This window comes from Apteryx mantelli, chromosome 1 (assembly GCF_036417845.1).
Source record: "Apteryx mantelli isolate bAptMan1 chromosome 1, bAptMan1.hap1, whole genome shotgun sequence".
NCBI lineage: Eukaryota > Metazoa > Chordata > Aves > Apterygiformes > Apterygidae > Apteryx > Apteryx mantelli.
The window spans coordinates 147,517,578-147,534,599 of NC_089978.1; the positions used below are offsets into that span (position 1 = coordinate 147,517,578).

The window sequence follows — 17,022 nt, forward strand, 5'->3', positions numbered from 1 at the left end:
AAAAAACAAACAAACAAACAAACAAGGTTTACAAGATAAAACTCAAGGAAAAAAAAAAGGAAAGAGAATGACTCTTCCATACAGCTAATGCAAAGGATGATATTTCTGAGGATGTTTAAAACACGGTAGATGCATAGCACTCCACTTTATTTTATTATTATTACTATTATTTTTAGTTCTAGAGGACTACAAATGATCTCACAAGGAACGCCGGTGGAAACTGTGGAAAGCGAGTGGAGGGAGGTGGTGAGCAGGTACATAACCTGTAGGGGATTTACCAAAAAAAAAAAAAAAAGCTTACGAAGGTTGTCACAGAAATTATAAAGGCAAAAAATTAACCGCGGCAGCAGATACCTCGGAGACTGGCTGAAAGCAGCCTCTCGCCCCGCAGGGCCCCGCGGCAGCTGCCCGCTGCATTCCTTCACGCCGCGGGGCCCGCCCGTCGCCCCCGCCGCAGCAGCAGCGAGGAGCTTTTTATTAATCGTTTCCTCGGTGCCTCGCGAGCCTGGGGGGGGCGGGCGGGGGAGCAGCACCGCCGCCGGCCCCGCTCCCGGGCGCGGCGGGCAGGTGAGGGGCGGCGGAGGCTCAGCGTGGAGCGCGCCGGGGGCAGGGCGCCGGCAGGCCCCGCCCGCTCTCCCAGGCTGCTCCGCGCCGCAATCCGGGGAGGGGAGGGGGGATCGGGGAGGTGGAGCCGCTTTATCGAGAGCCGAAGTGGAAATTTCCCCCTCAGTTGCCGGCTTCACTGCTGAGGAGACGCCCGCGCGAGCTGCCCGCCCCTGTCTCGTCGCGCCCCGCCGCCATGGCCAACTACATCCACGTCCCGCCCGGCTCCCCGGAGGTGCCCAAGCTGGACATCACTGTCAGTGAGCGGGAGGGGCCCGGCTACCGCCAGGGCGCCCTGCAGCTCCTGCGCCGCCTGCGGCCCCACTGGAGACCCGAGGAGGTGACGCTGCAGGTACCGACCCGGTGGGGGAGGCTGGGCACGGCGCGGCGCGGGGCCTGGGCCCGGCTCTCCGGCGGGGGATGCAGCAGCCCGAGCCCCGGGGAGGGAAGGGGGGAGGGCGGGCGGCCATTGTGCGGGGGAGCCGCTGCCTCGCTTCCTTCCCCTCCCCCTCCCCGCTCGCCTGCTCCATGCAGCCCCCTGCGCTGAGCCCCATTTGCTAGGCAGCCTGGCGGCGGGGCGTGTCGGCGCGCAGCATCCCCTGCCCCCTCCCGGCCCTCCTCTTTCCCCGCCGCGCTCTTTCCTCTTCCTCATCCTTTCATGTTCTCCGCGCTGAAACTTGGCTCCCCGTCTCAGGGGGAGGGGAGGAGGGAGCCTCCCCCCCCCCACCCCGCTCTCGCCTCGCTTCCCCTCCGTCCTGGCGCGCGCGCGATGCCCGCTGCCGCCGTGCCGGCCCGGGAGCCGAAGGCTGCGGTGCTGGCGAGGGAGGGGAGGGCAAGGTCCCCGTGAGGTCTCGCCTGGCTGGCTCGATGCCGAGCAGGGGATTTCATGAAGCGAAGGGGAAATCTCCTCCTTCTCCCCGGGGGCAGAGACAGCCGGAGGAGGAGGCGGCGGCGGTCGGCTGCGCCGGCGATGCGCTTCGTGCGCCGCCGTTGTGCGGCGGGTGGGGGGAGGGGGCGGCCGCCGAGGTAACGGCCGCCGCCGTGCCGCGCCGGGCTGCGGCTCGCCGCCCCTGGGCGCCGCGGGCCCTGGCGGGCTCTCCCGACGCCTTCACGTGTAATAAATAAATAAAACCAAAAGCCATACATTCGCTTCATTTTTTTTCTTAATCTGACGCTATCTCAGCGTAATAAGTATCTGCTCCGTTAACGTCCTTGCTTAAAATCTTGAATATATTCGAGAGTATCACGGCTTGTGCTCTGGCGTTTAGCTAGGTGAGCAGTTATTGATGTTTATGATGAATCATCTGCTTGAGGACTGGTTGCTTTTCTGCTTTTAGAATATATTTAACCTAGCCCCGTACGAATCTTCAGTAAATTTAGCTGACAAAAATAGCAGTAGAGTTACAGCCTATGTATATTTGAGCATTTTATTATATGTTTTTAAACTGTATTACTCAAAAGTTATTAATATGCAGAAGTGTCTTATTTTAGCGAAGTTCGCTGAAGACAGCTTTGCCAGGACCTAATTTTTATAGAAAAACTGAACATATTGTGGCAATAGAACATAAATTGACAGGAATGTTCTGAAGTTTCCTGGTAGTGGAAGGAGTCTGACATATATAAATCCAGTCAGTATAAAAATGAAGCTAACATCTTCTTCCAAGTAATTTCCTTGAGGGCCACAGGCATAATTTACGTTCGCTCCCGACATACTCCCAACACACATGAGACATTATTCTTCGGGGAGGGAATGTTTTCTCTTGAGGTACAATGAAAATAGCTTTACAACAGTTTAATACCTTGTGCAGTATAAAGGATACTAAACAGAGATGTCAGAATGTATATATTTTTGTTCTTATAATTGTATGATGAAGGTAGTTCTTAACAGGATTTTTTTTTTTTCTTTCTTTCGTACAGAAAAACTAATAAATGAAACTGAAACCTTTTCCCTTAAGGAGGGCTGACCTTAACCTTTTGGGAGAGTTCTAATAGGTTAAAAAAAAATGGTACTTCCTTCTTCCACCACCCTGTTTTGAAAGAAGCAATTAACAGAATAAAAACCGCTGGTACTATTCATGTGGAACATGGGCAAAGTGCTCTTGACTGGTCCTGCAATAATAAAGTAATAAACTGCTGTCTGTGGTTAGGAATTTGTGTCTAAAAATTACCAGAAGTTTGTTTTGACCAAGTTACTTTAACTTTCTATTATTCACTTTTCTTCATTTTTTTTCCTCTTCTGTGCCTTTTGTGCAACGGAAGAGCGTTCTATTCAAGAAGCTCTTCATTAGCTTTTTATTTTTAGTCTATTTTTAAACTGCTGTGTACAAGTAATAAACAAGAATGCATGTGGTTTGAAACTAGTTTTATCCCCACCATCACTGTTGTAATGTGTTAGTTACGCACACCTCACATACAGTAAGATGCTGAAATGAAAGATTACCATTTTTGTTAAGACGTGGGGAAACAGAAGGTGTACCTTGAATTTTTCTCATTAAAGGTCCATACATTTAGGAGGGAGATGAAAATGAGAATCATGCGTTGTGTGGAAAATATGCTCGACTAATCTGAAACAGCAGCACCATAGCAAAGTAGATTAAGAACCTTGTTAGGTGAAAAGAACTGCTTATGAATATGGACTTCTTCTGTTGAATTCTGCACTTAGGTACCTTTGCTCTTAGTACTCCTTGGGTCAAAACAATTAGTAAGAAGATGAAGAGCCCAGAGGTTGACTTATAAAAGTTAATTATCTTGCAAAAATTTACTGTTATGTGTGTGTGCCAGCTTGTTTAGTCAGCTAAATAGTTCTGAAACAGTGTAGTTAAAAACTCTTCTGGTTAATCTTCACTTCTTGTAAGGTTTGTAAGTTAAAGTATATTAATATATCTTAAAAAATTTATGGTTTTTAAATCATAACATAGAATGTACCTGTAGGGCAGAGGATTAAAGTCATTTAAATCATCAGTGCTTAAATTAGCATTTTGCTGCAGCATTTATTAGAGAAACGATAGAATCCCCATTGCCTAATACTTGTTGCATCACAACCAGTGTTACTGTAACGTATCTCCTCTATCTCTAATTATATGTGAATATTATCACTACAGAACAGTACAGATACTCAAGTTATGTTATATTGGTAAGGAGAAAAAAATTTTTGCTGTCTAAATGCTGATCTTCATGTAGTTACTTTGTGTTATTGTCATCTAAGGATATACTAGGAACCATGTAGAACTGAGTGTTCTATTTTTACCTCTTACATTTTTGAGGCTTGCTTTCTTCTACTTTACAGTAATACAAACCAATATAATAAAAAAACTATGCCTTTTGCACTAGTGAGTTCTGCTCTGTGCTATCTGATTTTAGCCACAGGATCATAGACTTAATTTTGGTTGGAATGGATCTCTGAAGGCCTCTATTCCAACCTCCTGCTCAAAGCTCACTGCTTGCTTAGCTCAGAAGTTGGTTGCAGTGAATACAGGGAAAAGTTTTACAGATTTCATAAAAATAGATGCCCTTCAAAACTCAGTGGTATTCATTGTTGAACCCTGTTCTGGATTAGCGAACAGTTTAAACTGTGACAGTGGATGTTCTAGTATCTTCTGGCCAATTCATTATTAAGTAGATAGATACAAAACCTTTTATTAATCCTTACTGTCATAAAGAGGTTTTATCAGCCTTCCTAACATAAGAATGCAATCACAATTTGGAATCTTTGTTGCCTATCTTGAGGTTTGTGGGTTGTTGGGGTTTTTTTGTTTGTTTGTTTGTTTTTAATTTTTGTCTCTTATGGAGGTTTATCTGTGTTAGTACCTGAAGGAAGATCAGTGTTTGGTTCTAATACTGAAATGTTGACGATTGCTTCAGCCCATGCAAACCCAGGATTCTCTTATGCCATGACCTATTCCACATCTTGTAGATCTGTTCATAATGAAGAATTCCTTAAAGTTCAGTATATTATTCCACACTTGCCACTCTGTAGTTTAGTGTTACAAAACAGGAAAAAATAATTTGTATTTCTGTCCCTGTTGAAGTGATCTTTAATGTTTAACATTGAGAATAAGTAAAGTACGGCTGTTCTTACTAGTGAAGAGGCTTAATAGTAATTACTTACACATTGATTATTTGGATAGACTATCATGATATCTTAAATGCCTAAAATTCAGCTACATAATCATTCAGGAATCTAAAATGATAAAAATGACATTTTAGAAAACAGTAGTATTTGCCCAAATCTGAGGTGGGGAAGGAAAAATAGAAGAGTTTTGCAAAGGAGATCAAATTCTTCAATACAGCTTCCCCCCCCCGGGCAAGCTCCTGTAGAACTGTGTTCCAGATTATCTCCAAATAAGTGTTAGTGCTTTTTTTTTTTTTTTTCCTGGAAATAGTGGGACCTTGCTTTTTCTCTTGTGCTCTTTGTTACCAAGATATACATGTCTACATGTCTTAGCATTTATCAGTGTTTTGTGTGACTATAAGTACTGTTGCAGCTTTTTACTATTCTTTACAAGAACTTATTCCTGCAGTTACGGATTGTGATCATATAAGACAGGACCATGCTTATAAAGGTTTGTACTCTCACCAACAAAACAACATTACTCCTCCTTTTTTACTAGCGTGGGTCTTGGTATTTTCTTCCACGATCTGAGGCTAGGTTCAGGTTAATCTCACGGGAAACTGAAGCATTAAATAGTAACTTTTTATTTTGTATCTTAATGTTATTACATTTACAAGAGTTTTTTTTTTTAATTGCTTAGCTGTTTTTAGGACAGCGAAAAGTAGTTACTACCTAAAAGGCAAGGACTGTGACTTCAATATGCTAATCTGTGAAGAAGTCACAGATTGATGTGCTGAAGTAATAGATATATCTAAATAGAAAAGTGCTGAATGGAGAGAAAAAAAAAATCTAGAGTTTTGGAACAGACTGCCTTGCGGCTGCATTGTGAAAAAAATGCTATTTGAAGTCCACCTTGAATGCAATGTCACGATGAATGGGAAATTTAGGCAGTAATAAATGTCTTTTGAGGCTGATTAGCTTCTCCATTCTGATTATCTGATGAAGCTTGATAATCAGCAGTAGTAAAGGAGGTTTTGTGATATGAGAGGGTGGGGCAGCAATCATACATGTTGTGAAGTCTTAGGTAACCATGTGCCACATCACAGTGCATGATATCATCTGTTTGTGTGTGCCCTGGTGTGGTGTTTGGATTGATGGCTGACTCTAATTAGAGATGATCGATATGTGCTCAGACACAGCTTGTGACCTGGCTATGTAATGGTGTATAACTTATGCTATAGACTTGTAACATTGGAAAGCAAGATGGCTGTGTTAAGATGTTCCTTTTTTTTTTTTTAATTCTATTTCATTTTCACATGGCCTCTAACAGGAAGAGCAGCAAATTAGTTCTTGGAGTTGTTAGAATAAAATTTTAGACTCCTTTGAAGTCAGTGTCATTTTACAGATTTAACTGTGTTTTAATGAGTATCACAATGTCTGTAGAAAGATGTAAAACAATTCACCACTTTACAGGTCTTAAACTAGTTTCCTGATGTTGACTGTGCTTTCTTAGATAGGAGAATATTCTCCACAAGGAGGATGGAAAATACTTAATTTCTGTTTGGAGGTTTCTTCTGTCATAAACAAAAAAAACTTTCTCATCTTGTCACGCATTTAGATCAGAACCAGCCCTTTCAAGGGATGACATCATATCTATATATAGCATTTTATAATAGACTACTTGGATCTATTTTTAAATGGTCTTTGTATTGAGAATATGGAGAATGTGAAATCTAAGCTAAGAGTTTTCCAAAAAAAGAAAAATACTGAATTTTTCTTTGAGGCTGCACAGTTGGCAGCTTGGTAACAAAAAATGTTTAAGTAATACTGTTTTGCTTGGTTAGTAGTCATGTTGCTTTCTCCATTCTGCTGGTATGGCTATGTGCTGTGAGAGTTCAGTGGAAGACTGGTAGTTCAACCTGTGTCCTAATTTATCCTAGAATGGTGCTGTTAATTTACTGGCTTCCTTTTAGCCTCCGTGCTCTTAACACCAAGCAGTGCCAATTCATGATTATCTGACCACCAAAATCATGTAGACATTGGCTTTCAACTGTCAAGTGTAATGATCCAGAGGATACAGCACCAGAGTCTGGGGATCTTTGCATGACAGTTTTCTCATAAGCCAAGGTGAATATGTGAGAATTTTCTTAAGACCTACACTTTCCATTTGTCATACTCTCCTTTTTTTAAGGATAGCTACAAAAGGAAAAGGTGGAAAAATAACTAGCCTTGTTCCAAGAATTAGGTTCTTGGGAGATGTATGCTTGTGGGTGAGCCTGTATAGACTGTACTCTTCCAGAAAAGGTAAAGTATCATTTTACAATACAAACTTTAAAGAAGTGTAATGCTTGCAAAATTTTAAGAAGAATGCATTAAAAGTTTCCCATTCCGTTCTAGAGACCTTAATGTGCAGTCTGGTATGCAGAAACAAAATCGGGGAAACTGCTGCTTATTTATGCTAAAACTTCCCTATTCTGTTTCTCCAGTAGTACAGTACTGCTTTCATTGTTTCTCTTCCTATGGTTGTAACTGCCAGTTTATAAGACAATCAGCTTGGTTTCACACCTCTTCTGTGGGTGATAAGTGCTCTCTACTTTGCCCCTGTGACACAGTATTTCTCCCTGTTCTTGCTTGATCCATATGATCATAATTTGGTTTTCATAATTTTGAACACCTGGAGCAATAGGATCAGATACAAGTTTTTTTTATAACTGTTTAGTTATGAGATGGGGACATACCCATCACTTATCATTTTCAGGAATCTAATAACATGGCCAATGCTGTAAGAGTGCTTTTTTTGAGTCCACTTAATCTCAAAGATGCTTCACACCTTGGTTGAGGTTTCTCTGCTCTTCCTGGACTCGCTTGGTCTTTCTTGTTTCTACCATCTCTGCTTTCTGTGACTGCATTTGTGTAACTCATTCTTATTTACAGTTTTCTCACCTTTAGTCTGTATTTTGGTAAATGGTTTATATTTGTTCCCAAAGCCTACAAGGCCTTGATTTCAAACTTAATCTCCTCCTGTATCTCTCATCTGGATTGCAGGTCAGTGTAATATTATTTTGAGAAATGTTGTTAAAATGTGGATATAGCTTAGCCTCACTTCACCTGGAAGTATTTATCACATTGTGATAAGTAAATATTTAAATATTTTTCCAGATTACAAGAGTACCAAAACCTTGCTGCTGAATTGACTTATGCATTTCATCGTGTTCTTCACTTCTGTTGGTTATCTGTATTTCTCATTTCCAGAATTTTCTGCCTGCTATTCATAACATCCTGTAGTTTCTTCTGTATTCTTCCATGTGGCCTTGCAGAGTTTACTGATTATCTTTTCTTGTCCCTCTAGTGAGAGCTTGCTCTCTATTTATGCTGCTCTGCTGATGCTTTTATTATAGAATCACTGTTTTGCTCTAGTGCATCTCAGTTTTAACTTTCAGGCAAGACATTTTAAGCTGATTCTTCAAATACGGCACTTTCAAAGAAAGGTGCTTTGAATGAAAGAATAAAGTGAGTATTAGGTTTATGTCTTATATGAGTAGACAACATTAAATGCTTTTTCATAATGGATGATGGAAGTTGTCTATTCTGAATAATATTATTAAAAAAGTAAGCTAACTCTTCTGCCTTTTTAAGAAGCAATAAATAAAAGGCTCCTGGGTGTAAATAATTACTTAAAGCAGCATGTTACAAGTAGATGTCAATAAGAAGTAGCGTTCCGAAATTATCAGGTGAGGGAGTCCAATTTCCTTGCTGTAAATTTTATTTATTAACACTAATGAGACTTGTTTTGAGAGACTAATAGACTTGTGCAGTATGACAAACTGTGCAGTGGCCAGAAGTGTGTCTGTCTAACAATACAAGCAAATCGAGTTCATATTGCTTCTTTTTTTGTCAGTACTACTTATGCCCATGTTTTTTGGGCTGTCACTGTTTCTGATGAACACAGACCTTGGCCTTTTATGTAATGCCATTCTGTACAGGGGGAAAAGCAAGCTTCTTTTGAGGGCTGTTTAGTAAGACTTTGACAATGGTAGCAGAAATTCCCGTGATTTGGAGTGGTACCATTGTATGCTGGGAATTGTTCCCCCTCACTTGTTTTCCCTCTTTGCCATCAGAACACAGTGGACTTCAGATTGGGGGTGAGTCTAATGCTTAGGGGTTCTGATCCTTCTTCAACAGATTTTGACTTTTCTATGTCAATCCTGCAATGACAGGATAGGAACTTTAATGCTGCATCTCAGCAGTTTTCATATAACTATGGCAAACTAGATGTTTTCAGCTTCCATAACATGTTTCCTAATATTCAATAAATAACACCCCTCCCCCCTTGTTTTCACTTCCTTCCCCAAAACTATGCCATCCTAATGAACATCCTATTTCCTCTCATTCATGCCTATGATGGGACAGTGCTACTTAGACTAGCTGTCTTTTCAGAAGACTGTATCTGCTTTTTCTTATTAAGTTGTATGTGTGTGCTAGAACTTCATACAGTGTTTGAGATACTGTCAGAAACCTTATGTTCAGTTCCAAGCAACTTTTCTTTTAAAGAAAATATTTAAAGTTTGCACTCAACACTTAGATGCTTTAAGATTAGTTGGATTCTCAAATTTGGGTTCTTGGTAGTCTTAAAAACTATTTTTATATATGCTGTTCCTCAATAGTTTTATAGTGCTTAAGTATTCAGTTTTTTCTAGAATGTTTGTCCTGCGTACTTGATTTCTCAGGACTTGAGTGCAACTTCTTATTTACCTGTTCTGTTTCCTGTCTCCTGTTTCATTAATAGGATTAACTCCACTGCTACCTTCCTGCGTTACAGTTGCAAAAATTATTTTTGTTCCTCTCTTTAGTCAGGTGTTTGTTCTTAAGATGTGTTGACAGTGATCATGTTCATTTGATATGCAAGTGAGTTCATACAATCCTTTTAATGGTGGCATTCATTGTGTTTCTGAATGTGACCTGTTTATTTTATCCAGTTGAATAGGAGTGGAAAAACAGTGGAATAGTTTTGGTAACTTTTGCTGCTCAGGGCAGCAAAACAGTGGCCAGAAACTGAGCTGCTGCTCCTGGGTTTCAGGTGTGTCTGTTTTAGATTTTGATAAGGCATTCCAAAATAAGAACGCTGTACAGCAAATTTGATTTTCTGTCCTGGACTCTGTGCCCAGTTTCAGACTCTGCTGGTTCAAATATTGTCGTATTTTTAATGGCTTTATCTAGACTATTGGCCCAGATGTTGGCATACCTATACAAGACAGAAAAGATTGGAATGGAGTCCAGACATGACCCTGAATACTGTGAAAATGGGTGAGGGGGGAAGAAAAAGGCACTGTTCCAGAGCTAGATACATGGTTGCTCAGGCAACCTATATTGACACCAGCTGTGTGAAATGCTTTGGCAGTAATAGGTCCTGAATGCATTTGTGCGGAGTTACCTCTCAGAGGGTTTTCTTTGGTATAAGGTTGATCTGCTTTTGCACCAAAGATGTGTTTGTTAGAGATTCGATGTGTAATATGCTTCAAGGTACATTGTTGGACAAATCAGGGCCTACCTCTGGGCAAAGTGCTCTTTATTCTGAAAAACATCAACTCTTTAAACTAAAGGTCTTCACCCTAATTCTGCACATCTATTGTATGTATTGATGCCAGTAAGCAAGTGCTCCCACTTCTTTTTTTTTTTAAAGCACTTAGGCATGTGCTTGAGTAAGTTGCCTTAATTGGATGCTAGCTAAGAACATAAGGTGTATACTTCCAATCTTGGTGGTTTCTGAGAAGCAGATGACTCTAGATTTTGATGGTGAACTCTTCCAACTTTCTTGAGAGTTAACAATTCTGTTTTTTGCAAAAATGTGTGGGAACGGTACTTATACATTTGTTTGCTGCTATATTATACACTAAGGAAGGGGAGTTATGAATAGATGCATCATAATATGAAGGTGTAATTTATGACTTCACATAAGCCACCCCTGAAACACACTTAAATACTGTATTTGGTTACAGAAGGTAACATTCTTCAAGCACATCATCCTTATCTTGATGTAACATGCTGTATTGCAATAACATGCTTACATACTTAGAGAAAACTTAAAATGTCTGCATGTGTGTCAAGCAAAAAGATAGGGTAGTGTTAGAGTACAGTTGTATTCACTTTAATATGAAAACCTGGAGGTATGATGCTAAAAGGTACAGTTTTCTTCTTACAGTTGCAATAGTTAACATTGTACCAATTTAAAATTAATATTAGCTGTTGTGAAAACTGTGTTGAAGGCAAAGATTCTTTATTACTTGTCTCTTATTCTGGCTCTGTGCACCGTCACATGCTTATCTTTCATAAAAGATGATGATTGTGTGAAGGACTAAAAGATGTTTTCATCCAGTCTCTAGTTTAGCATGTGGAAATTACAAGTCTGTTTTAACTTCTGTTTTAGTGAAAATGACATGTGAAGATTTATCAGTGAAAGTTCACTAGTACCTTTCACTGCTAATTTTGAGTGTCTAGGGACATTTAGGGAACTTGGAAAATTCCTAGTCAAATTAATGGAATCAGAATCAATAAATCCTCTTGTTGGCTGTAAACAAGGTAACTATAGATTGATGTAGTGAAAGACGTATGTACTGAAACTGTCTATTAAGAGGCGATAGCGTTAATGGAATTAGCTGTTTTGATAAATATTTAGGAGCTGTTTTCTTTCAAAATTTTCCTTTTCAAAAAATCTCAAACCTTGTAACCTGATTCTGTTGATATAATTACTTCAAGTAAAATAATGCTATAGATGTTAACGCATCAGTTGTGACTTCTGGAACAGGCAAGTACTTTTTGTCCACACTTCTGTATAGTATTTGGTTGCTCCATAAATATGAAAGCATTGGTTCTTGCATTAAAACGTGCATTAAAACTTGTGTGGAATGGCTTTCCCAAAAGAAGACCTCTAGTTTTTATTTTAAGATAATAGCTTGCAATAAAACTTGCCCCTAAATTGTAAAGTCTTAATTTTGAGTGAATCATATAAGCAGGGTTATTTGAATTTAAGGTTGTCTTGTGTAGATGAAAAGTAAATGATCTATTGAACCTCTTTCTGCAAGACTGAGTGTTCTTAAAGGTTTAAGCAAATAGAGTGCCTTCATATTCTCTGCCTTTCTGTGTCTCTCTTCAGGGACCTTGAACTCTCTCTTGTTACTGTGCTGACAAATATAGCTCTCCCTACCCTTTTCTGCATCTATTATGGAGCATGTTCACCTCATCACATACGATATTGGGGAAAGTAAGACATAATAGCCAAAATAGAGACTTCACAGTGGAAGATGCTGTCTCTTTTCCTAAATGGAGAGACTTAACCTAGTTTCAGAATTTTTTTCTTTAGCATTTAAAAATTGCTCCTTATGTTTGATTTCTTGCAAATGAGCTTGTCAGTTGTGTTTGAATCATGGTGGTGGTGATTTTTTTCTTCAAAATAAAGCCACCTCTTGGGGGGAAAAAAAGAAAACCACAAAAAATGTCAGAGTTTTTGACTTTACTATTTGACTTTGGAAAAAAAAATTGCATCCTAAAGGACAAAGGTGTGTGTAGAGACATTGCCTGTTGTTGATGTGTATTTTAATAAAAGACAAAAAAAATACTCTTTCATTAGGCTTTAGTATGAAGTCTGAAATGCAACAGAATTCTTACCTTTGTCAGTGTTCTTGTTTTGGGTCTGGCTTCCACCTTGAGAGAAGAAAGAGAGGAAGGATGAGTGAAGAGATATCAGATAATGAGGAATTCAAGTTGTTGTCATTGAAAAATTAGTATTTTCATTCTGATAAAACACGTTTCAATATTGGGCTGCTTTTCTCACTTTTGTTACAGTTATGAATTAAAGTTATTGTCCCCAGAGCCTTCAGGTTGCCTTTAAATAAAAGCTACTTGCAGTATTAACAACATTGGGCACCTATGTAGTTTGAAAAAGGGCTAGTAAAGGTTATCAGAACACATCTCCATTTGTCTCTTGTGCATGTGCCAAAAAAGCCTGAATGAGAATTAATGATAAAGAAAGGCATTAAGTTAAAGTTGTAAGATACCCATCTGAGGGAAGATTGTTTATCTTTAGATATGTGCATTAACCAACTTGAAGCTACTTTCTGCTGCTCACCTATTTTAGTGCAGGGTCCTGAAAGGAGGCTTTGTTTTCTGTGAGGGTTTATTTTTTTAATTAAGTTTTAATTAAGGTTTTGGGGTCAACAGAGTGGGAAAAGAGGCATGCTAGGACTGTAATTAAAACACAGTAAACCCTAAAAAAAATTCTGCTTGAGTACAAGTTATAGTTGCTATGGGAACCATAACTTTAAATCATTTACCTCATGCATTTAAATCTGCGGCAGTCTTGCAAGAGGCTGTTCAGGAGTTATGAAAACCTTGGCATTCTCACTTTTCATGTAGCTTGTCCCTGAAAGTAGGTTTGTCACCTGACAGTGGTTAATGCCTTACCCCGAGTCACTTCAGTTTTTAAGAGTTCATGCATCCAGCCTTGCTACTGGAGCTGGTTCTGAGATTGTGCTTATTTTCACAGAATTCTCTTGTAACCCAAACAAGCCTGGGACAAAATACTACCTGATGTCTTAAAAGCTCAGCTATCAAGTTTATAAGCATTCAGTCTGGGCTGACAGGGTGCAAAGAGTTTGAAAGCACCAAATCTGATTTATTTTTCTGAACTGTAAAACTGTCCCAGATTGCAGGAGAGAACTGCTGTATTGCTCTTGCAGGTACAGAGTGCATATAGAAATGCTTTAAAAAATGTGGTTCTGCACATGCAGCCCATTAACTCATCCTGTATGCTTGTCTGGTGGCATCTCCTGGAGTGAAACCTGTTTATTGACTATTTAGTCCCCTGTCATCAAAGCCGAAAGAAGAAGTTTGATTGTTTTTTCCATAGCTGGGAAGCTGTAGCCTCCATACCTCCATTATTGTTTAGAAGGCAACAAATAGCTAGTCATTAGATTTAAATATAATGCCCAATTAATGTTCTTATTTTTGTGAAGAGTTGTTTGCTTCACTTTCAGCTTATTCAGTCATCAGTGAATAGTCTGATCACTGAGGCAAAGTAAATTGCAGGGCTTTAAAAACTGCTTTTCAATGTTTTTTAATGATAAGGACTCAGAATACTTGTTTGTCTTTTGAACATCATGTACCAGTTGTGAAGTGAAATGGCAGAAAACTAAGTCTTTCCTGAAACTCTTAAATTTGGAATGATGTCTGAGGCTGAAGACTGGGGTCTTGTTCTTGAAGTACTTTCTCAGATTTGTAGAGGAGCCAGAGTAAGTGACTTCAGGAGTTGTCATTCTCAAACAGTAGAATCTCAAGGCCAGTGGGAAGATAACCACTGAACTTGAACTGAGTTTCTGATCTGAATTCTGGCTTTTAAAAGGAGTAGCTTAGAACTCCAGAAATACCTTTTATACTTGTACATTGATCAGCAGATGCTGAAGTTCTCAAGTGCATCAAAACTGTCTTAGTTTTCATGTGGTGTGTATCAGCGCCAGGCAGGTTTTCCTACCTATTTTGGATACAGGATTACTGCTTTGTTGGGGCTTTTATTTCGGCCATTTTAATACACCAGTTTCGGAGTGCTTATATGAAAACTTATTTTATAATAATGAGCTTTCAGTTGCTGACTTTTGCATAAGTATATCTGTATTTCACTGTAGCGTGCTTTCCTGTCTTTCTTGTCCACCTTCATGTGTTACATGGAAAACCTTTGAAATTTTCTCCATGTTTTTTCTGTATTGCAAAGATTTCTTCTGTTAATTCTCAGTCTAGTAAACATCTGTGTTTTGTGAGCCTGCAAGAATAACCCTGCATTCTTTTCCCTCTCCTGCACATCCAAAATATAAATGCAGAACTAAGTAGCTTATGCATTATTTTTACTTTTCAGCTGTTCACTGATGGAATCACCAATAAACTTATTGGCTGCTACGTGGGTGACATAACGGATGATGTGGTTCTAGTTAGAATCTATGGAAATAAGACCGAGCTCCTAGTAGATCGAGATGAGGAGGTGAAGAGTTTCCGTGTGTTGCAGGCCCATGGCTGTGCCCCTCAACTATACTGTACTTTCAATAATGGCCTATGCTATGAGTTCATGCAGGGGGAAGCACTGGATCCAGAACATGTATGCAATCCAGATATTTTCAGGTAAGATTGTTATTTTATTGAGTTCTGCGATGCATTTATGGGGTTCTGTCAGGCCCAGATGATCTCAAAGTCAGTTTGAGAGTAGACAGAAAACAACTTACTGCAGGTTATAGTAGTATTTAATGCTCTTACTATATGACAGCTCATTATCCTCTAATCTAGTTAATCATGGTATTTCAGTTCTGAAAATATGCGGTCTTCTGGGGAAGCAGCAAGGTTCATGTTAGAGTTGGTTTTATTCCAAGATGTTTATTAACACTTGCATGTTACCATCAGGAAATTTATTTATTTAACATGGTGCATGGTTCAGCATAGGGGGCTGTATTTGATTAAAGTGAATCCTAGCTCTTGGTTCCTAGTATGCTCTGTTTTGTGTGAATAGATTCAAAATAGTCTTCCATTGAGACTTAATTTTTTTAAGGTATCAGTGGTGAACAGAAAATGTCTTAAGACTTGGCGTTTCATACATGAACTGAAATGTATTTGGTGCCCAAAAGCTGCAGCAAATTTGAGTCAACTCTTCTAAAGATATACAAGTTGAAGAATAGACTGTAAATACAGGTCAAGTGCATACTGTAACTGAACTAATTCTCTCTTCCCCCTGCCACACTTTTTAGTAGTGCTATTAAAGACCTTTGAGTCTTGCAGGAGGCTGTTTGTTGTGCTTCCATACGACTGGTCTTATGCATATCCTCCTTGGATTCACTGTTGTGCATATTGTTGTCTCCTCTTTTTGCTAGTAAAAGATATGGTAAGGACTCTCCCATCTATTGCAAATGTAACATTAAATTAAACTTTTTATTTTTTTAGACTGATTGCCAGACAGCTTGCTAAAATCCATACTATTCATGCACACAATGGATGGATCCCTAAATCTAACCTCTGGCTAAAGATGGGGAAATACTTTTCTCTTATACCCACCGAATTTACAGATGAGGAAGTAAATAAAAGGTAGATATTTCATTATCAGCTTTTCTGACTGACTCTGACCCTTCTTACTTCATACCAGGGCAAGGGATAGAAGAATTTTTATGACATAGTTTGAGTTATCACTTAAGGTTGAAAGTGTGTAAGAGTTTGGGTTTTTACTGTACTCTTAAGTAGCTTATAAATGTAAAATATGACAAGAAGAGACTTCTAATTCACTTGGTGTAGTGTGTGTGTATCTATATCTATATATCTCCATATAGTGCTTTTGTTGATTCGACACTTCATAATACATTGTGGTAGTTTTGTTTATTGTTCATAAAGAGCCAAGGCTCAGTGAAGGTGGTACTTAGGTAGGTGTGTCTGACAGCTTAGAATCTCCCATCTCCCCAAAGGCATAGAGCCATTTGTCCGGGAATAAATATTGAAAGCATGCTGTTTGTTTTTTGGGGTTGCAGTTCCTTCTAACCTGCCTCTGTTAGCTGTTCTGTGTTATTTGTTCAATTTATAGACTTTCTTATCGAAAAACTGAGATGATATAAAGTTAATGAAAGGTTGATTTGGATGATGAGAGATGCTTCCAAAGTGTTTTCCAGAAGAGGAGAAAAAGAGTCTGTGCAGTCAGATCTTTTCTGTTGTAGAATACAAATAACGGCTTCACTTGGGTTTGGGGTTTTTGAAACCATCCCCCCCCCCCCCCCCCCCCCCGGTCACTGGGAGGTTGGGATAAGAGGAACAACAATACTGGGAGCAGTGTTTAACCTAAATAAAGGTTCTGTGCTGTAATCCAAAGCTTGAGTTGAAGACATCCTTTTCAGGGAGGAAAGGGAAATCAAAGTTAAAAGATATAATTTGGAAGTGTTTGTACAGTATTGTCAAATTTCATACCTCTCAATTAGCAGATTCCAGCTTAAAACAATCTTAAAAACTTCTTTAAGAATATTGATGCCAGTTGCCCTATTTGCTGCATTTTAATTAATGCAACTTTGCTAGTGTATTCCTTATTTGATTTTCTTCTACTAGATAAAATTCTCAAGAAAACTGAAAAATTTGAGCAACTAATTGAAAATCTGAAACATAAAATAGCTACTTGAGTATTTGCTGTACTAGAGGAAAAAATGATACTCTTATTTGTATAGATACATGTAGTATTTAATCACTGTTATGTATTCTATTTGAAGAAAATAATGTAATGTTTTAAGCATTAAGTGAATGAAAATCATGCTACATCCGTTTTAATATATAGTCTTTGAAAATGTGCAGGATTGCGCTCAGTCCTG

General features: G+C 39.2%; 1 protein-coding gene across 2 annotated transcripts in view; it reads left to right on the plus strand.

Moving 5' to 3' along the window:
- Positions 1-700: 700 nt before the first annotated feature.
- The window catches only part of ETNK1 (ethanolamine kinase 1), a 37,054-nt gene continuing 20,732 nt past the window's right edge, over positions 701-17,022 (plus strand). Inside the window, exons 1-3 of one of the 2 annotated variants that reach the window (XM_067306126.1) lie at positions 701-955; positions 14,556-14,815; positions 15,626-15,766. In XM_067306126.1, the coding sequence (XP_067162227.1) occupies positions 800-955; positions 14,556-14,815; positions 15,626-15,766 (557 nt within the window). In that variant the 5' untranslated portion in view covers positions 701-799. The remainder of the gene's footprint in view (positions 956-14,555; positions 14,816-15,625; positions 15,767-17,022) is intronic. The other variant, XM_067306135.1, reaches the window with a different exon arrangement.